At 46.5% G+C, this 22034-nt stretch overlaps 1 protein-coding gene across 1 annotated transcript in view; it reads right to left on the bottom strand.

The window, feature by feature from the left end:
• Window positions 1-21968, bottom strand: part of LOC309524268 (FK506-binding protein 15-like) — a gene marked incomplete at its 3' end in the record, with an annotated part of 25356 nt that extends 3388 nt beyond the window's left edge. Inside the window, exons 1-16 of the mRNA XM_082208723.1 lie at window positions 21663-21968; window positions 14618-14727; window positions 14142-14265; window positions 13283-13352; window positions 11929-12003; window positions 10229-10327; window positions 9798-9947; window positions 8972-9037; window positions 8144-8287; window positions 7852-7994; window positions 6429-6531; window positions 5440-5472; window positions 4404-4575; window positions 3271-3377; window positions 1722-1829; window positions 82-228 (exon numbers count right to left, since the gene is read on the bottom strand). Coding sequence (XP_082064849.1) covers window positions 82-228; window positions 1722-1829; window positions 3271-3377; window positions 4404-4575; window positions 5440-5472; window positions 6429-6531; window positions 7852-7994; window positions 8144-8287; window positions 8972-9037; window positions 9798-9947; window positions 10229-10327; window positions 11929-12003; window positions 13283-13352; window positions 14142-14265; window positions 14618-14727; window positions 21663-21715 — 1704 coding nt within the window. The 5' untranslated portion in view covers window positions 21716-21968. The remainder of the gene's footprint in view (window positions 1-81; window positions 229-1721; window positions 1830-3270; window positions 3378-4403; window positions 4576-5439; window positions 5473-6428; window positions 6532-7851; window positions 7995-8143; window positions 8288-8971; window positions 9038-9797; window positions 9948-10228; window positions 10328-11928; window positions 12004-13282; window positions 13353-14141; window positions 14266-14617; window positions 14728-21662) is intronic.
• Between the last annotated feature and the right edge of the window lie 66 nt (window positions 21969-22034).

Below are 22034 nucleotides of genomic sequence, written 5' to 3'. Positions count from 1 at the left end.
TGGCTGTGAGGCTCCAGCCAAGTCCTGCTGCTTGTCGGCTACAGCAGCTTGAGAAGTGGGGCCAGCAGTGTGCTGACTTGCCCCACTCTCCTCCTTTCCCTCTGGACCCGTTGTGGGCCCCTCCATTGCAGGGGCCATCTCATCCGCTGCTGGATTTGGAGGTGCCAGAATGGCGGTGTCTATTGTGTCCATTTCACCCGGAGTGCTTGGCCTCTCCTTCTCCTTCTCCTGCTTCCGAAGGGGGTTCAACAATTTTAAATGATGAAAGTTAACCTTTTACAAGCGATTTTCTGAGCTCTAGTTTGCTATGTCTTTGCTTTAATCTATCTACAAAGAAACGGAAGGCTGACTTCCTGTTTAGACCTTCCCGTTTCAGTGCCAAATTGAAGTAAACTTTTAAGTCCAATTTTCCTTTCTGCTCGCAAGTCCTTATTTAAAGTCCAATTGTCCGAGATTTAAGTACTCACGGGTGATTATTTTAGAAGCCAAATTGTCCCATGAAAAAGGCAGTGCTCTCCGGCAACGGCTGTGCGGCTTCACTCCACGGAAGAAGCAGTTGACTCTCAGCACCGCGCCACTTCCCCCTCTTCGCTCCGGAGCCCGTTAGTGGGTTCCTTTGCGGGTTGGGGGGGCTTCATCCGCCTGTGATTTTTGAAAGGGTCCCCGCTTCGCCGTAGCGGAAAAGACCCGTTTCGCATGGAGCTAGTCCCTCCAGATCAGAGGGAGTCCGCCATTGTCAATGGCACCACCCCGGAAGTGAGAGCTGGCCTTCACCCTCTTTGCTGCTCCCATGATTAGTAATATGGGGCTAAATGCCACCCCAATCTCTGACCGGTGCAAGATTCCAGGGGTCTAGGCACTTAGTCTGTGTTTCTTTGGAAATGAGGCACAGTTTAGACTGTGGTGTCATAATGATATATAGTTTATTTACACCTGAGCCTGTAATAGAGGGGGGGCCCCAGCATACACTCCAAGAGAGTCCCGTTTTTCCCATTGCTGCAACCTCTAATTCAAACTATCAGTCTGCATTGTGCTCTGATCCTGCCTCTCCAGCTTGCTGCATTTAACAGACTGAAAGCCTTTTTTCTTTTGATCACACCATAGCCAACTGAAATCCTAAAACTTCCTCCTAACCAAAACATTGGCACTGTCTTCAAACTCACTATCTCAAAGCTCTGGGTGGGGCTTCACCCATCTGCTGGCTGGTAGAGTGTCTGTCTTGCTGATGGCCCATCTTTCTGTCTGCAGCACATACTGTATACTAAAATTGGATTGATGAAGAGGTTAGCATGGCCTCTGCAAATTGGTGAAGTGTTCCATTTTTTAAAGATGTTTAATGTTTGACTATGTTTTATATATGTGTTGGAAGCCACCCAGAGTGGCTGGGTATAAACAAAATAAATCATCATCATCATCATCATCATCATCATCATCATCATGATCTTCATTATTAGTTCTCTAATGGCCCACCTCTCAAGCAATCTCCTCAACACAGGAAGCTGAGTCCAGCTGTTAAGCGTCTGACTTTCTGTTTCACTCTCCAAGCAGTGATTAAATTCTAACACTTACTAAACCCAGTAGTTATGGGCATCTTGCACCCAAAACTCTGGCACCCAAACTCATGACATTTGGAACCATACAAAAAGGAAGAGAAACGATAGGCCAGTTCACTCAATCTGCATCTTATTCAGGTGTCAGGATCCATCTGCCCTGGGCTGTACCTTGATGGTGTTCAGGACGATACCCAGGACCTCCTGGCCAGTATAGGACTCCTCCAAGTTGAACTGGCCCCGCAGGGACTGGAAGACCTCGTTCATGATCTTCTTCACCTAGGGCAGGATGATGCCAAAGAGTCAGAAGGCAGGGAAGCAACACCAGCAAGGACAGTGGGCTTTCAAGAGCTTCTGGACAGCCAAATGTGGTGATGATTTCATTTATTCATTTATTTTACAACCAACATACATTATCTGGATAGCATCCACGTGCCAAGAGATGGATGACATTGCAGTGCTGTTCAGACTAACAGGTAACAACTCCCGATTGAAGTTACAGAAGTGTGGTTTGCCATTGCTTTTGCTGAATGTGATTAAGATTTCTCTCTACTGCTTGTCCCCCCACCACTTTCCTTAACACTTCTTATTTCAAGAGCACTTCAGGGTTTGTTACAGAGAGAGGAACACATCTGTGTGTTTTTAAGGAGATACCTTATTTGTGAGACTGTAAACCGTTTTAAACTGTTGTTAACTGCTGTTGCCTCTGCCAACCTGGTGCCCTTCCAAAAGTTTGGGACCAATTAGGCAAGCCACATTTCACACTGTACTATGGACAGGGAGTCCAGTGTCTCCTACCCAGCTGCCTGCATTGAATTTTTCAGGGTCCTCCAGCCTTTGACAACATGTAATTTATGAGTTGCTTTTTCAGCTAGCGCTAAGCTCTATATACAGTAATGCAGTTCAGTCTCTGCATTACTACACAGCATCACACCGGCTCACAGCACAGATGTGTAACAAGCCTGTGGGACACGTTAGAACCACAAACCCTCCATCAAGACATTTTAAGGGAGCCCAGTGACCTTGCCTTTCACAGGCTCTGGCTGTTCCTGCTGCAGTGACAGCTTCTCGTTCCCTGAGCTTCTTGTGGTTTTAAGCAGGGAAAGCTAGAAGGAAACCAGCATTAACTAAGTGGTGGTCTGCAGATCACAGTTCAGGAGCCCTTGTAATAAACAGTAAGCAGAGAGACCTACGGCAGACATGAGAACCCAGCAGAGTGAGCAGAGGAGTTCCAAGGACAGGTGGCTCCTGCCCATTGAGGTGGGTGGGGCAGAAGGCAAGGAGTCCAGTGACAGGCAGAGCCACATCCTGATTGGCTGTAAGGAAGAAGGCAAGCCAGTGGTGGCTGGGTGAGGGCAGTGCCCTGTTTGCCTAATAGACTAGACTCCACTGACTGACCACTTGGGGACCGCCTGCCAAGAATAAAAGTAGGTGGAGCAACATACGTTAATTTCCCCACTTGTCCCTTTCAATCCTCCATTTAAGAATGAAAGAAGAAGCCCAGCCAGATGGGCGGGGTATAGATTATTTCATCATTATCATCATCATCATCATCATCATCATTAGATCTTCCAGGGAGGCAAAGAACAGTCAAGGGTGCAAAGCTGGGGGGGGGGAGGGAGAGGGGTGTGGCACTGGGAGAATCCTAAGGGTCAGAGAGAGTTTTCCAGGGAGCCACTTCTGGTCTCGGGTGATGACTTTTGCCACCCCTGGGCACTACCTTCTCCAGATTCTCCGCTTCCAGGGCTGCCATCTTCTCCAACTTCTTCCCACTCAGCTTCTCCTCCTGGTATCTGCTTTTCAGGTCGTCAGACGATTTCTGAAGTTCTGTGGAGGTGGGGCACAGAGTCGGTTACAATGCATGTCCTTGTTTCCATCCACTGCTTTAGCTAAGCCTAAGTACAGCGCCATCTGCACTATATGCTTTAAACACTCACAGCTTCCCACAAAACATTCTGGGAAATGGGAACATTCTCTTAAGGGTGCTGAGAGGTGGTGGGACACCCCAGTCTGCCACCACCCCCAGCTACAATTCCCAGACTGTTAAACTATGCTGGAAATGGCCGCTTAAGCAGGGCTCTCCACTTCTACACAACTATTGGCAGCTGGAATGAACCACACTTCCCAGGATTCCTTGGGAGAAAGCCATGACTGACTGCAGTGGCATGATAACGCTGTATAGTGTGGATGGGGCCTCCATGTAACTTTAAAGACATACAGGTGAAACTTGAAAAATTAGAATATCGTGGAAAAGTTCATTTATTTCAGTAATTCAACTTAAAAGGTGAAACTAATATATGAAATAACTCATGACATGCAAAGTGAGATATGTCAAGCCTTTATTTGTTATAATTGTCATGATCATGGCGTTTATAGACATATCTCACTCTTACACTGCTCTGCTCTTGCATGCAGGGCAAGGAAGGTGCAGAATCTGCACAAACCCATTTTCTATTATGTTACATTATGTTATTGTTTGTAAGCTGGATATTCATTTCAACAAAAAGCAGCATAGAAATACAATCAATCAAGTTTGCAGAGATCAGAAGCTTGCCTTTTTTAAACAGATGGAATTAAAGTCAAGAGTCTTTTTGGAGATTGTGTGTCTGAGTTTTTAACAGCTACACTGCAGGAGGCCCTAAGGAGCAGGCGCTCCAGAGATTGCTGGACTCCAACCCCATCATCCCTGGCTACGCTTGCTGGGGCTCATGAGAGGTGAAGGCCAGTAATACTTGGAGGGCCACAGGCTCCCTACCCGCAAGCTAAAGAATTTCCTAGGATGATAAAACTACTCTGCATGTGCTTGGATAGTGCTCTTCTGCCATTTCAGGGCCTCCTCTCAGCTTCCCTTACCTGCCAGCTGTACACGGAGTCGGCTGACCTGGGCTTTCTGCCTCTCCGACTCTGTCAGGGCTTCATTCAGTTGGGAGTGGTATTCCATCCCCTTCTTCTGAAGACAGATCAACCTCTGCTGGATTTGGGAGATACGCACCATGCTTTCCGCTAGCTCCTTGCTGATTCTGACCTGCAACGCAAAGGAGCAGAAGAGACAGGAGAACATATGGGGAAGGAGAACCCACAAGACGTTTCCTGGGAGGATGCAAGAGCTGTGCTTTTGGAGGCTCCCAAATGCTAAGAATGAGTCTCCCAGGAAACACCCTGCAGAACTGGTCTACTGGCAAGGCTATGAGGAGCAGGGGGGGCAGAAGCCTTGGGCTTTTTAGTTAGTTCAGGAGAAAGCATGCACGACAAAGGTGCATAAAATGGAGAGCAGAAAAGGTTTCCCCAGAAAATTCAGGACAGACAAAATAAAGGACATCTTCACACAGCAGAGCTCTCTCCCACAAGATAAAATGAAGGCCAAACAGTTAGATGGCTTTAGCAGCGGATTAGACAAAACAATGGGGCAGGAAAAGCTATGCACAGCCAGCAGCCACAAGGTCTCCCTCCACCATTGGAGGCAGCATGCTGTTCCTGGGAATTGCAAGTGGGGTGAGCACAGATCCTGTTTGTAGAATTCCCTTTTGGGACATCTGGTTGTGAGAATAAGACGGGCTTTGGGCCTGATCCAGGCAGGCAAAAGCACTCAAGGAGGGTGCAATGGAGGACTGGTGAGGGTGTGTTGCTTGGAAGGAGTTTTGAGGGCCAGGCACATAGGCCTGGAAGGTGGCCTTTGGTCCAGGGGCCTGGAGTCCCCCCCACCCCTGATTTAGGAAAACCCATTGTCACTGAAGCTGGGATGCCAAGGCACAGAGAGGCTTCGCAACGAGAGACACCTGCAGAAGGCGTGGGTTTTCCCCTGTTAAAAGTATGAAATGGTTGACCTGGAAAGTATGAAGGGAGTAAGGAAGTGCTCAGGTGATCAGGACACCCAAGGGCAATGCCTCACCTGGTCCCACCCCTGATCCAGTGGCGGCATGTGCTAGAGAGAAAAGCGGCGACAAGGAGAGGAGAGTTAACACCACCAGAAGCAAGAACAGCAAGAGGGGAGAAAGTTTTATCAAAAGAGGCAATGGCATTCTGGGTTAAGAGCACTCTGCTTATTCTGTGGGCCAAGGGCTGATTATATCTCTCAAAATCCCAGCGGCCTCAGGGTAAGATGCATGGAAGATCCCTTAATGGCAGGGTTTGCACGCTGATGCCCAAGCAAGAAAAGGCCACAGCAAACCTGGACTTGCATGCTCTCCCCTTACATCTCCTCCTCTCATGCGCCCAGAAACCCTGACACTTATGCCCAGCCATGGTTTGCTGTGTTGCCTGGGACAATGAGCTGCAGCTAACATCAACAATGGGTAATATCAAACACACCAACTTCAAATGTTTGTTTCAATAAGCTAACTTCAGAAACTAATTCTACTTAACATTAATGGCTGTTCTCAGTCCAGAAAACAGAGGAAGCAGCAGTTACCTAGAAGTGGAAACTCTCACACCTTTCTTCTTGGCTGCATAGGAGGAAGTGAGGGGGACATTCACTGTCCTTGCTCACATCATGCCAATCCACAGTTTAGCATGGCATGTGAATGCAGCCAATGAAATCTTACTGTGGACCAATGTGGTGCATTTTTTTTAGTCACTGTGTTAAATTTTAAAGGGACATTCTGTCCTCTCAAATTCAACCTGAGGTGCTTTGCAAAGGATTACCTGAAGCTTATGAATCTTTTACCTGTATGTGCATGTATACCTAGCCAGTCGTTTGTTCTATTTTGTTGTTGCTGCTGCTCAGAAATTTAACTTCTTTCTGGCCTGCAGGCAAAGGGGGATTGTGACCTGCACTAGCGATTGTGAACTCAAGGACGGGATCCTGGGATAGCACTTGCCCTCCCCACAGCCTCAGTCCCTTGGCCTTCCTGTTGTGGTTGTCACACTGCCAGGGCTTACCTTCTCCTGTTCAGCATGTAGGACCCTTGCCTGGGTGTGCTCCATGGTCCTCTGCAGTGAGCTGTTGCTCTGCTCAAATATCAGGTTCCCTTGCTCCACATAGCTGGGGGAAGAATTGTTTTTTACACACGTGAATGTTTGCATGATTTGATACTTTCCATCCTCTCATGTGAAAAATAATAATAAATCAAGGCAGTATCATATGTAGATCTCACTTTTGAAAAGCCACCCTAGGAGAGCTTTTATCCTTTATATACAGAATCATAATAGTTCTTATTTTATGTTCCATCTTTCCTCCAAGGAGCTCAAATACTGGTATATAGTTTTCCTCCCTTTTTTATCTTCACAAGCCTGTGAGGTAGCTTAGGCTGAGAGAGTGTGACTGGCCCAAGGTCACCTTCAGGGCAGAGTGGGGATTGGAACCCTGGTCTCCCAGATCTTACTCTGACAGACCCTCTTAACTGCTACCCCACACTGGCTATATTCCTGTATTCCTCTATTTGTCCATCCAGCCCAGTACTGTCCACTCTGACTGGCAGAAGCCTTGGGGTGCCTGGGGATTGAGCCAGGCCACCTGAGCTTTAGGCTCCCTGCAGTATGGAAGGAAGGGAGTTAACAAACCTGAGCATAGTAGGAAGAGTCTGTTAAGGGGTAGGATACTCAAGTGGCCTTTGGGACTCTGCCTCGGCCAAGCCCCTCACCTACCCCACCTCATTACCTCCCCAAGGGAGCTTGAGCCTGGCTGGAATGTGTCCTTGAACTGTGACAGTGCACCTTGCTTCCCTGGACAGGGAGAGGTGTGTGCAGAAAGAAGCCCCACATGGTGTATTTTCTGGCTGCACAGAAGGCAGGAGCAGCATCTGTTGCTCTGTCCACTGGAGCCCCAGCCCAGCCCTGGAATGTGGCCCCTGCCAGGTTGTCTATGAGACAAGGTGGCCCTCAGGATTCTTTGGAGGAAGCCACAGCTGTTGAAAATGGCATGGCGCTATTTCAAACGTATGATTTACTATGATTTATTGAATTTGTATACCGGACTTCATCCGTAGAACCCAAGGTGGTACAGTGCAGATGGGGCCTGAGTTATGCAGCTGAGGTGAAGGCTGAAAGCCTCAAACACAGAGGTGGCAACAGAGTTAGGATGGGATACCTGGGAGAATGGAGGGCTTAAAAGCTAAGAGCACCGACATTTGACATAATCAAGGGGTGGGATTTGCTGAAACGAACTTGGAAATTGGGATGCAGAAAGGGGAGGTATGGGGAAATTGGTGAAGTAAGGTTTAAGAAATAAGGATTTGAAATTATACATGTTTATGTGTTTGTTTGTTGTTATTGTGTAATGTTTGTGTTTATAAAAATTGTGAAAAACCAATAAAAATTTCTTTTTTAAAAAAAAAGCTAAGTGCACCCTCAATTTATTTCTCACCCTGGCTTTGGAGCGGGAGTAGGAGGAGTCAGCCAGGCTGGGTCTGTAGCGGGGCTTTCTGATTGTGGTGCTGGTGAAGGTGTGAGGGAGTCCCAGGGGCCCAGGCTCTGTCCAGCGGAGTCAGCGCCCTTTGCAAACCACACCTAAGGGAGCAAAAAAGAGGCATCATGGAATCTGGTCAAGGCAACCACTGCCTCTATTTGTAGAACTTTATCCAGGCAGTAGACCGACCACCTAACAACCTTCTGAGGTTCTCTTGGTTGCTAACATGTTGGGAGGAAGACACACTCACCCGTTTGACTTCCACCTCAAAGGCCAGGGTCGAGTCTGGAGGAATGCGTTCAGATTCTGCCAAAAGCCTGTATGCCAATGCTGGCGGGATGAGGAGGAACCGCCTGCCTCCTCTCTTCATGCCAATTATCGCATCTTCCCAGCCCTTCAAGTTCCAGAAACAGAGAACCAAGCAGAAAACAAATTTGGGTGACCGCCTTCGCTAAGGGCCAACAGCATCTGTGTGTATGTTTGTCAGGTTGGTAAAGGCTGGTCGAGAGCAGGGCAACCTTCTTGGTGGGGAGGAGCATGCCAGGAGTGGGCGAGGCAAGAGGGGAAAGCGGGAGGGGCAACAAATGTAATTTTTCCCTTTGTACAATAGGCTACCTTAGACACCCACTCACACTCCCCCCTGTCTCTCATCCAGGACAGCAAGAGGCAACACTGGAGGTCCAGGACTGTTTTGGTCCAGGCCACAGAGGAGGCTTGGCGAGGGGCATGGCCTGGGGTGAATCCTGAGGGCCAGTTTCAGTCCCTGCTGGGCCTGAGGTTCCCCACCCCTCCTGTAAAGAAAGGCCAAGCCTGACTGACCAGTAGGGCAGGATCAGGAATTTTGCAGGGATCGAGGAACCCTGTTTGGGCCTCCCCTCGAGCAGATCATGGCAGGCGTAGACAAGCTGGGACAGCTACCTGCCTGCTGTTCTTGAGGAAGCCATTTGATCAGGGTTTGAGCTCAAAAAACATCACTGCTATTCAGCCTTCCACATAGCCCGGGCTGCTGAACTCTGCTTAGATGTGGAAGTGGAAGAAAGAATCCTTGCACTGTGGTGGGAAGATAGCGCCATCTTACCTTGATGACTTTGCCAGAGCCTAGCTTCACACGCAGCAACTTTGTGTATATATTTGAGTCGAAAACCTGTTCCAAAAGTGGAAGGTCAATGGGGTGAAATTACTTTTAATGCAGAAGATAATAGGTTCACGTTTTGCTACTCCCACTGCTGAGCCAACAGCAATGAGTATCGAAGGACGGGGCACAGCTCAGGGACACAGCACCTGGTTTGTAGGCAGAAGGTTCCAGGTTCAACCCTGGCATCTTCAAGTAAGGTCAGGGAAAGGCTTTTGCTTGGAAGCCTGGAGAGCTACTGCCACTCAATGTGCGCGATGCCAACCTAGACCAGTGGCCTGATGCAGTGCAAGGCAGCTTTCCATGTTGAATCCCCTACCTAGTGGTGCCTCCCATGTTGCAGATTGGGTAAAATGAGGTTGAGAAATAGGATCTAGTCCTTGGAGACAGGTGTAGCTTAGGGCCTAACAGCATGTGCTTCCCAGGAAGAAGGTCAGCATCCCCAACTGAGAAAGGGTGGCAAGGCTGGGCAAGGCCTCACCTCTGGAGAGCAACCAATGCAAACCCCATGGAAAAGCACTGGCTAGAGCCCATTGGGGTTGGGGTCAAATGCACATTGAGCTGTGAAGCAAGCTGGGTGAACCTCACCAAGTCCCTCTCCTGTTTCAGGAGGAATTTCCTTGCAATGTTATTGAAAGGCAAAAAGACGGGGTTGTGGGAGAAAAGGGCTGTATGCAATCTATAAACCAGGAGTGGGAAAGCTGTGGCCATGCAGTGCTGCTAGAGACTTCAACCCCCATCATCCCCAGCCACCCCCTCTGCCAGGTCTCACCTGCCCAAGACTACCGTTCTGGAACAGCCAGCCTGTAAAAGTGATCTCCAGGACATCTCCAGTCGCCACACCTTGGCCGTTTCCGAGAACAAGATCCTGGCACACCACTGAGTCTGGAGAACGACTGCTGTTATACTTGGCAATGCACAGCTGCAAGGAGGAAGAACCAAGGCCCTTTGTGTCATTAGCCTGCATTGTCATCTGCACCTATGCAATCTGACCCAGCACAGCACAGGCTGAAGACCCCAGGGGCCTGAAAAAGCCCCAACTGGCTACACCACCATTCCTTGCTCTCCCTGGATACTTCTTAGTAGTTGGCAGAGAAAGCATCTGGCGACTGATGCAAGAGAGCAGACCTCCCACGAACACTAGTTCAGTGTCTGCAGGTCAGCAACCCCCCCACCCCAAAATGCAATGCACGCCTCTGGCACCTGTTTGCTGAAGTCCACAGCCGCCATTTCTGAGTCAAACATGATGGACCAATTCTGCCTCTGATCATCATAAAATGTGCAGTAGTTGTTGGGCTTCACCTGCGGAAAGAGAAAGGAGAAAGTGGAATTCTGAGCAGCAGACAGCCTCTGCTCAAAACAACTTTCTTCCTGATGGGTATTGCTAAAGACTTTGGGTTGTGTCCCAATGTTAGCCCTACTCAGAGCAGACCCATGAAAATTGATGGACATGACGAATTTGGTGCATTAATTTCAGTGAGTCTACTCTAAGTACACACACACACACATCAACGTCTGTAGTGTGTCATGTTTAGAAATGGAAAAATGCTATAGGACTTCGGGGTGGAGGGCTACCCCAAGGGATGTTAGCTACAGTAGGTAGAATGTCATTTCCTTTACTTTGTTGCCTTCATGTAAGCATTTCAGTGGCGTAGCGTGGGTTGTCAGCACCTGGGGCAAGGCAAGTAATTTGTGCCCCCTAACCCGTGGATTTTAGCACCCGAGTGCAAGAGCGCCCCCCCCCATGTTGCACCCGGTGCGGCCGGCACCCTTGGCACCCCCCACGCTACGCCACTGTTCCAACGTTCAGCTTCACTGGATGCCCACGAGTTATATTGTACAGAGAGAGGGATAAAAACTTTCCTCTCTGTCCACTCTCTCCTTGCCATGCCTTAGTTTTGCAGGCTTCTCTCCTGTCGCCTCTTGCTTGCCTTTTCTCTAAACTAAAAACAAACCCAATGCTGCCGCCTTTCCTCAGGGCACCGGCTCCATCCCCTTGCTTAGATTCCCTCTACCAAAGCTGAAAGCAGCCTGAAGTTCCTCCTGATCGTGAATGGGAAACAGCTGGCCAAGCCGGCGGCCTGCCAGGGAAGGGATCTCTTCCTAACCTGCTCCACGGAGCCCGTTCCTTGCAAGCGCTCCATGTCCCTCGGATGGCGAGCGCCTTTGGAAACGCGGAGCAGGCGCTTGCCGGCGAGCAGCCACCCCCCCGCCCCTTCCCAAGCTAATCCTTTTAAAACCGAAAGCCCCTTAACCCGCTGGCGAGAGGCTTAGCCGGGCCTCGCCCGCCCACCGGCTTCCTCTCGGAGGTTTTTGGGGAGCGCAGGGCGCGGCGAGGCCCGGCGGCGCGTTGGGGTGTGGAGGCTGCCCGTGCCGGCCAGGCGTCGGTGGCGGCGTCGGCGCTGCTGCAGCGGCTGCTCCTCCTGCGAGCAGTGAGTGGAGCGCAGCGGCGGCGGGGGGCGCGCGCGTGCTAGGGCGCAAGGCTGGCGGTGGCTGCAGGGAGCCCGGTGGAGGAAGGAACTTGTCCCTTCCCTCTGGACTCGCGCCCCCCCAGATGTTGCGCCCGGTGCGGCCGGCACCCTTGGCACCCCCCACGCTATGCCACTGAAGCATTTTATCCATAGAGGGGCCCCTTGGTTCTAACACCATTCAAATCTAATGGGTTGCAACAAGCATTGTTGTTGTTGTTTAGTCGTTTAGTCATGTCCGACTCTTCGTGACCCCATGGACCTATGCATGCCAGGCACTCCTGCAACAAGCATTAGCCCTACTCAAAGCAGACCCACTGAAATTAATTGACCACAGCTGAGACCTCACATGCAATGTGCATTTCAAAACACCAAAGAATTCTGCTTAGCTTCAGCCTATGCCATGGTCCTTGCAGGTCTTAACGTCAAACTTACCGTGAATACAAAACAGGCATGGATGCTGGCGGTCGCAATCTGCTGCAGCTGGCTGATATAAAGAAGCACTTTGTACTGGATTCCACAAGAGACGGAAGGACAGAAAAAAACAAGAGCAAAAGTGAGGAATCAAAAACTACGGGGCTGGCTCTTTCCAAAAGCACCTGGAGCTGCTCTTATACCAACAGCCAAATGACACATTAACATACAAATACATCAGAGGTGTTCATCGTAGGAATTGCTTTGGCTGCAGGTGCCTGGCTTCGTTACATGTGGAGTGACTTCGTTACAATGGAGCAGGCGTGGGGAGCCTTTGGTGCTGAGCTGCAACACCCATTGGCTCTTGCCAGCATGCCCAGTGGAGAGGGGTGATGGGGGCTGTCGTTCAGTGACATCTGGAGGACCAAAGGCTACCTACACCTGGAGAAACCAAGGGGTGAGATCTGTCCTTTTCCGCCCAGTCAGCTAAACGGGAATGACAGCCCAGTGTTTTATCCTGTCCCCACCACCCTCACCTGCAACAGGGGAGTGGGACAAGGCAATCATACCAGAGTCTTCCTGGAATAAACACATATGTTTCCTGACATATTTTATCCGTTGCTTGTAAAACACCAGTGAATCCTTTCACAGCAAAGTGGGGCAGAACAAACCACTGAAGAGCTACTGACTGAGCTGAATGGACAGAGGCTGGAAAAACTGAATCCCTTTTGCAACATAAGCTGCTGAAACCCCCTTCCTTTTTTGAGTCTGGTGGGAACGTTTATTGATTTTTCAAGCCACGTCAAAGTTACCGTCTCACCTCCCTCTATCCACTCCGCACATAATATCCCCATGGCCCTTCTTTTGTCAAGATGCTAGTCCACATGGTTCTAGTTAAATAAGAGCACAGGGAGCTGCCTTGGACTGAATCAAACCACTGGTCTCTCTAGCTCAGGACTGCCTACTCTGACCGGCAGCAGTGTCCCCAGCCCTACCCAGAGGAGCTAGCAATTGGATTTGGGAGCTTCTGTCTGCAAAGTGGATGCTGTGTTACTGAGCAACAGCCCCTTCCCTGCTGAGAATACGTTTTGTAGAGAAGTGAGGTCAGAATAAGACAAATGGGAGCTATAACCCTTGTGAGCTGATGAGGCAGAAAGAGACAAGAGCCAAAACAGCACCTTTGCTTTTTCCAGAGTAAGACACCATCATGAAACCAGGATTCAGACAAAGGGAAGCATTTCCTTAGCCCAACCTACATCAACCCGGTATCCTCCAGATGTTTAGGACCAACAGCAGCTGTAGTCCCAAACATCTGGAGGACAGCAGGTTGGCAGAAAGCCAGGCTACTTCAAGACACCACACCTCCTCCTCTTACCTCATTGGTTGCATTGCTGCCCACTACAGCTGCTCCATACTTGCCATGTTTCACATATTTCCCATTGGTACTGGAGTGAGAAGAGAACACCTCTTAGCTTCCCACAATTGTTGCCACCATGCCAACCCCATGGGTTATATTAAGCAGCTTTTTACAAAGACTTCCCAGGGGTTGTGTGACTCCCATCAGCCCAGGCCATCTGGCCAACGGTGAGGAGCGATGTGGGGGGTGGGTGGTAGCAGTCCAGCAACATTTTATCAGCCCACAAGCTCCCCATCCCAGGAGGTCTCTATCCTCATTTCAGTTCGGTGTTGGCTAGTGCCTCAATGGAGTGGATGCAGGGAGCCCAACTCTAGGTGGCACCAGAGCCAACGACAAGAAGGGCCAGCTAAGTCTAGGGCTGTCCCCATCCTCCTCCCTGCTGTGCTCTACCATGGCAGCATGGAGACTGAGGGGGAAGAGGAAGCTGACAGGAAGTCCTGCCCTCTGGATCGGTTGGACGTAAGAAGGTAGGTAGGTGGGAGGCAGCTGAGGGCAGAATGAGGGGGTACCTTCCTACTGGACCCGCTTTCACTGGTGTGGCATAAGGCAAGGAAATCAACAGCACATTGAGCCAGAGTCAATGATATCCACAGCCTGATTGGCTAGAAGTAAAAAAACCACAACAGGCAGGTGGGGGCAGGCTGAGGTTGAGTTGGCAGTGCCCCATTCACCCTAATCGACCACCCCCAACTGTTGTTCAGTTCCACCTCTTTCCAAAGAAGCCAGGCAAGATGGAGAGATGATTGCAAAAGATGTGAGCACAGGACTTGGGTAGCAAGAACACACTGCAGCTCATCCCCTCTGCTGTAGTACTCACAACAAATATGCATGAACAACTGTAGCGAAGAAAACTGACTGCACTGCTGCTGTGGGCACAGGAGCATCAGTGGGTGCAGCAGCAGCAGCTGCAGGAGGATCCTTCTGGGTAGACAGACCTGCAGCTGGAGCAGCACATGAGAAGGGTAAGTGCTCTGTTGCAAACAGAACATTGCTTGCAAACATCAGGTCATACTTCATATAGTGCCCTTCTCACAAAATGATATAAGAACAGGAAGTTGCCTTGTATGGCGTCAAACCACTGGGTCCATCTACCCCAGTGTGGTGAATACAGACCACCAGCACCTTTCTGGGGCCCAGGTCAGGGGTCTCTCCCCAGCACTACTCGTGAGTTGTCACAGACCAACCCAGTTGATTCTGTGGGGCTTCAGAACCAAAGGTTGGACTAGATGGGCCACTGGCCTGGTCCACAAGGGCTCATCTTATGTTCCTGGGCATTGTGAACAGTTTACTTACCGGTAGCTGGATGACTAATTTTGGCCCGCTTGGATGGCCTGTATTGGAAGAGCACATTCCCAGATTCTGTAGTTGTCTGATCCTGTCCAAAGAGAGAGGCCAGCCTGGTCCTGGGCAGAGAGAAAAGTAACCATTCACTTCATTCACAGATGCTCATGTTTCACTGCAGGTTGGCGATTTTGTTGCAGCCTTCCCCAAAGACCAGAGGGTAATGGATTCAAAAACTAGAATCCTGTCAGTGATTAGTTTATATTTATTTGATCTGATGAATTTGTGATATTGCTGTATTGATGCTTGGCTGTAACTAATTAGATAATTGTTCATAATCAATTTAAAATATATTTAGTGAAACTGGGAATATAAAAATTAGTGGATACATAGGCCGGAGATTACTATCAGATTGGTAAAATTGTCGTGATTGTATTAAGAAAGATTGAACTTAATTGACATTCATTAATTATCACATTGGAATATTGACATGATTGTATTAAGAAAGAACTTAATTGATATCCAATCTGTAAGACAGAAGGAAAGAGAACAAATTACCTAATGAGCTAACTGAATTTCTTAGTGATGTACGGTAAAAAAACCAACTGTGACAGGTTCTGCGGCAGTTTCAGCCTCACAAAACAGGAGAACTTCTGTAACTGACATGCATCAATCACTAGATATGAGAGAATTAATTTTAAGTTTGAAGAAAGATATCCAAGATTTAAAAAATAATGTAAATGAAAAGGCAAAAGCAACAGAAGAAAAACTTATTTCAATGGGAGTCAAAATAGATGAAAATGTGAAAATAACAGCTGAGTTATCAACTCAGGTCAATAATTTAGTACAAAAAAATTCAGAACTGACGAAAATAGTGCTAGACCTTAAAGGTAGAACACAGAACCTAGAGGAAGCTCAGAAAAAATTACAAAATGAAAATAGAGAGTTGAAAAGGGAATGCGATAAGATAAGGAAAGAAACAGCAGATCTGAAAGAACAGCAGGATTCAACTTTGGACTCTATTGCGATGTTGCAAATGCAGAGAAGGGAGAATACCCTAAGATTCAGAGGACTAACAGAGGACGCAGAGGAAATAATTGAGAAAAAAATCTCAAAAGAGCTAGCAGCTTGGTTAGACCTAGAAGAAGCAGAAGTAGCACAAAAAATAGAAAAAGCATTCAGAGTCAAATCTAATGTAGCAAAAGCAAACAACTGGCCGGCTGATTGTTTAGTCTCTTTTAACTCTATGGATTTCAGAAATAGAATTTTACAAGCTAGTAACAAGAAGAAATTTCAATCAGAAGGAAATGATATTATCGTCCACAAGATTATTCCAAATCGGTTGATAAAAAAGAGAGAAGCTTATAGACCTCTGGCCGAGGCACTAAAGGCAAAGGCAGTGGACTATAGGTGGAGTACCCAGCAGGCATCTCTTTTTTCTTTAAAGGGAAACGTAGAAAGTGCTTGTCAGCATTAGATGCGGACAAGTTCTGGAGAAAGTACCAGAAAGACCTCGGAGGAAAAAGGCAATTGTTGGGAGAATCAGAGGAAATTGAACAAACAGTTGAGAGTTAGGAGACAGATCTAAGAAGGGAATTTATTAAATGTATACTGAGACCTTGAATGTGTAATTTTTTTATTTTTTTAACCCGTTGACGTATCATAAGAAATAAAGTATGGATTATAAATTTATTACTTGGAACGTAAATGGTTTAAATGAAAAATCAAAAAGGAACAAGGTGGAACATATTCTGGTTAAGCAAAAATATGATCTAATCTGTCTGCAAGAAACTCATGTAGCGGAAAAACATAAAAGAGTATTAATAAATAAGAGATTGGGGCTTGAGTTTATTGCATCAAGTAAAGAAAAAAAGAGAGGGGTGGTAATCTATGTAAAACCTCAGCTGGAGCCAAAACTGCTTTACAATGATGAAAAAGGTCGAACAGTGATTATAGAGGTTAAGATCAATAATGAAAAAGTGATAGTTATTGGAATTTATGCACCAAATGAAAGAAAATCCGAATTCTATCAATTCCTGGAAGAAAAAGTCATAGAATATTTAGGGAGGGGAATTATATTATTAGGAGATTTTAATGGAGTAGTCAATCCAAACATGGACAGAACAATAAAGAAGAAAGAAAAGAGGCAGAACAAACTCCCAACTACATTTTTCCAATTAATAGAACTCCTGAATTTGTTTGATGCTTGGAGGTCTAAGAATCCAACAGAGAAAGAATTTACACATTACTCAGAGCCACATAAATCGGCGGGACGAATCGACGCAATCTGGACAACAAAGGATTTATTAAATAATATTACAAAAGCAGAAATCCATCCAAGGACAATTTCTGATCACAGTCTGGGTTAACTTTAAAGGAAAAGAATAAAAGGTTAAAAGGTGGCAACTTAATGAGAGTATGCCAAACAATGAAAAAATTGTACAGAAGGCCAAGCAAATCTTAGAAGAATATTTTAAGTTTAATTTAAATCAAGGAGTAGATCTAGAGACGGTTTGGGACGCGGGTAAAGCCATCATAAGAGGCTTCTTTATACAACAAAACGCATTCCAAAGGAAAATAAAGGAGAAGAAGAAAATTGAGATCTGGGAGGAAATTAGAAAAAAGGAAAGGATCCTTTTCCAAAAACCAGATGATGAACTAATTAAGCAAAGTATAAAAATTTTACAGAAGCAATTCTCCATGATAATAAATGAAGAGATAGAATGGAAGATAAAATGGTTGAGACATAGACATTTTGAGTTTGCAAATAATCCTGGCAAACTTCTGGCCTGGCAATTAAAGAAGAAAAAGGAAGATAGAATTATCAATAAAATTAAAATTGAAGACAAATGGATTCAAGAACCGAAGGAAATTAGTAAAAACTTTGCTAGTTTTTTCGGAAAACTATATAAAGAAGGTCCAGAGACTCTAGAAAAAATAATTATTTGGGCAAAAATAAACTACCAATAATACCTAAGGAAAAAACTGAAATCCTGAACTCACCAATAACAGCTATGGAGGTGCAACAAGCTATACAGAGATCAAAATTAGGAAAGACACCGGGCCCAGATGGTCTTCCAGCTAATTACTATAAAAAGTTAGAACAAGCATTATCTCTTCCCATGAAAGACCTAATGAATAATATTCTGGCAAATGGAATGCTTCCGAAAACCTGGAAGGACAGCTTTATTACTCTTATCCATAAACAGGGAACAGATGCCTCAAACATGGCCAATTACAGACCCATTGCACTGCTAAATAACGATTACAAGATATTTGCAGACATTCTTGCAAATAGATTAAAAATGGTGCTGAAAGAGATAATTCATAAAGATCAAACAGGATTTCTTCCCGGACGATTTATGCAATCCAATATTAGATGTGTGATTAATGTATTCGAATATTTGGATATTAAAATTGATAAACCAGCAGCTATTATGTTGGTAGACGCTGAAAAAGCTTTTGATAATGTGTCCTGGAAGTTTATGAAAAAATTAATGGAAGAAATCGGACTGGGAGAAAATATTTGTAAAGGAATAAATGCCATCTATTCGGAACAATATGCCGAATCGATCAACGGAAGAATTACTGAGGAGTGCAAAATAAACAAGGGAACAAGACAGGGCTGCCCACTGTCACCACTGATATTTATCTGGGTGATGGAAGTCTTGAACAATCAGATAAGAAAGGATGAGCTTGTTAAAGGCATCACTCTGGGAAACAAAACATATAAAATCAAAGCTTTTGCGGACGATTTACTTGTTATGACTGAAAACCCTAAAGAAAGTCTGAAAAGAGTGCTGGAATTGATTAAAAAATTTGGAGATGTGGCAGGCTTTAAACTGAATATAACAAAAACAAAAATGCTTGTTAAAAATGTAACCACAGAAGAAAAGGACGACTTAGAAAAAATATTGGGCCTGAAGATCTCTTAAAAAGCGATCACCCACAAGAACATAAACTTATTTCAGGATAATTACACCAAAACTTGGTTAGAGATTAGAAAAAACTTGGTAATCTGGAGTAAACTAAAATTAACATTTCTGGGTAGGATTTCCATTATAAAGATGAATGTGCTTCCAAAATTAATCTTCTTATTTCAAATGATTCCGATACTGGGTGAAGCAGGTTGTCTCAAGATATGGCAAAGAGAAATTTCCAAATTCTTGTGGGAAGGGAAGAAACCTAGGATTAAACACCTGATCTTAATAGACAGAGGAGGCTTTTCCCTACCCGATCTAAAACTTTACTACGAGGCTGCCTGTTTCACTTGGCTAAAAGATTGGTGCACGTTGCAGGATCCGGACCTCCTGGACCTGGAAGGTTTTGACAACCGTTGGGGATGGCACGCCTACCTAATATATGGGAAAGCAAAAATTCATAAAAATTTTACCAACCATATAAGAAGAAAGTCACTCTTTCCTGTATGGGAAAAATATAAAGACCTGATGGAGCCTAAAGTCCCGTGGTGGACTTCTCCAGTAGAAGCCATAGCAGTAAAACAGAAAAATACTCGGGAAAGCTGGCCAACATATAAAATACTTCTAAAAAATGAGGATGACCAAATAAAATAAAAAAACTTTGAGGAGATAAGAGAACACATTTCAGACTGGTTCCAATACCATCAGTTATTTGAAAAATTTAAATCTGACAAACAAAAGGGATTCTCAGCAGAAATTTCCCGATTCGAATCTGATCTTCTAAACTCTAAAAGAAAAACTCTTTCCAAAACTTACCGACTCCTCCTTGACTGGACAGTCAAGGAGGAGGAGGTAACAGTGGCAATGGTGAGGTGGTCCCAGGATTTTGGCCATCCAGTAACCATGGCCCAATGGGAAAATTTATGGAAGATCAATTGGAAATTCACAAACTGTTACACATTTAGAGAGAACTTTCAAAAAATGAAACATCGATGGTATCTAACACCATGGAAACTTTCAAAAATGTATAAAAATGTGTCAAGTAATTGTTGGAGATGCGGAGACTCAGGAACATTCTACCATATGTGGTGGATATGTAGGAAAATACAGGTATTCTGGGAGAGTATACATGCAGAACTGCAAAAAAATGCTAAAGATCTCTTTCAATAAAAAACCAGAGGCCTACCTCCTGGGAATAACAGATCTGGATATTCCACAAAAGAGTAAGGGTATCTTTTTATATGCGACAGCGGCAACAAGAGTTTTGATCGCAGCAAAATGGAAGAGTAATGAAATCCCCTCTATACAAGATTAGATCCAAAAGCTGACAGAATATGCCGAATTAGATGGTTTATCAGAAAAAATAAAGAATAAATCAAAACAAGAATTTGTTTCTAAATGGGAGGTTTTCAAAAAATATCTGAAAAATAAATATAGTAGTTTAAATTCTGTTGCAGCATTCGAAGAACTTCAGTGATAGTTGCTAGGTAGATAGAAGAAATTAGATTTATTGAGAATAAGTTTAATTACGAAAAAAAATGTGTATTGGCAATACGTAATATGAATTTGAAATAAACAGTAAGTTGGGTCTTTAGTGTTAAGACCAATAGATGTTGGTATTTGTGTTTTTCTGTGTGTGTTTTTTTCTTGTTGTATGTATAAATAAATAAAATTATCTAAAAAAAAAAGAAGCGAGCGGAACAGAGATTGTGAGCTTGGCTTCCCCTTCTGGGGAGAGTGATATTCTGGGAAGATATAGGTCAGGGGTCAGCAAACTTTTTAAGCAGGGGGGCAGTCCATTGTCCCCCAAACCTTGTGGGGGGCCGGACTATATTTTGAATATTTTTTTGGGGGGGATCTGCAGTTCTCCATAAATTTCTGAACTAGAACTCCCACTGTCCATTTCGGGTGACTATATGTCACTCTGACCTTTGCTCACTGCCAGCGTTGCCAAAAGCAGTAGTGCAGTGCCCTTATTTTGAACACCTAAAATGTCACAGTGTAAAGGGCACTAGAAATCTTTCTTAGGGTTCCTTTTGTAGAAGGAATCTAAGACCACAAAACACCTCCATTCAGTCCTGTTACTGGCACCCACTTTAGGGCAGGAGTTAGAATGCCAACTTGTGACCTGGAAGATCAGGGTGCAGACCCCCACTTGGAGATGAAGCTCACTTTGTGACTCTCTCTCAGTGTAACATCAGCACAGAAGAAGTGGAAACAGAAAGCTAGAATCAGGAAATGGGAAAATATTTCACCACAGCACAGGCAACAGGCATTTGTATGCAAATCAACCCTATGTACATTCATGGGGAAATTCAGTAGAATTCAGTGGAGTCTACTCCCCAATAAGTCTTGCTTTTTAAGAAAAATGCTCCTTTCCCCATTAACCCTTGGGCTGAACTTCCTAGTCCCAAACCACTACTAAAACATAATGTATTCCCTCACTCTACAAAAGGTGTGGGGTATGTTTGGCCCTCTGGATTGTAGAGCAAGTGCACTCCCATCACCAGTGGTGTAGAGGTCTGGGGTTGCGGAGGTTACTATTTCTGCAGCAGGGTCCCTGCCGCACGCACCCAATCATCATGAGAGGCAAACTTTTTAGCCACTGCATGCTCCAAAGCTAAGCATATAACAAACAGTGAAAACACAAGGCACCTTGGTTTCAGCTCAGTTGGTCCACTGAAATGGGCGGGCGTAACCGACGCATAGCTTAGTCGGATGCAACCCAGCGCCTCCCATTTCATCCTTAGCTGGACGAAACCCCGCCCATTTCATCCTCACCAGCGCCTAACAGAACGTATTTGCAGACAAACCCCTCTGCATGTGCTCGGAATCACCCTTCGCAAGCCTGCACCCACCCACCCCAGCCCCACATACAGCCCCAGAACCACATACAGCTCTAGTCCCACATGCTGCCCCAGCCCCACATGTAGCCCCAGCCCCACAAGCAGCCCCAGCCCCACATACAGCCCCAGCCCCACACCCACCCCAGCCCCACATGCAGCCCCAGACCCACATGCAGCCCCAGCCCAACATACAGCTATGGTCCCCTCACACAGCCCCGCCCCCTCACGCCGACCCAAAGACACCCGCACACCCCGCATCTCCCCCCACGCAGAGAGGCGCCGCATTCTCACCCTCCCGTCGGAAGCTGGAAGGCCTCGTCTTCTTCATCCATGTCCCCCAACATCCTGACGGCCCCTCGCTCCCCGCGCCCCTCGACTAAGCCCAAGCCGGGAGGCGAGAGCCGCAAAGCGCGCGGCTGCAACTTCTCGGCCGTGGCTCAAGCGCTGGGCTGCGGAAGCGAAACTAGCAAGCCAAAGCGGCCGGCGGCATTCGCGGTCCCCAAACGGGCCAAACTTCCACGCGGAGGGAAGAAACGCGTGCACGGGGACGCCAGCGATCAGCTGTTGCTGCCGCTGCCGCGAATTTGGCGGCGGGACTCTTAAGTTTGACGGAAAGGGAGGGGGACACGGCTGGGCCAATGGGAAGCTGGTTTCTGGGAGAGG

This window comes from Podarcis vaucheri, assembly GCF_965113315.1.
Source record: "Podarcis vaucheri genome assembly, chromosome: Z".
NCBI classification, from domain to species: Eukaryota; Metazoa; Chordata; class Lepidosauria; order Squamata; family Lacertidae; genus Podarcis; species Podarcis vaucheri.
The sequence above is the reverse complement of the archived record's forward strand: the minus strand, read 5'-3'. Positions and strand labels throughout refer to the sequence as shown.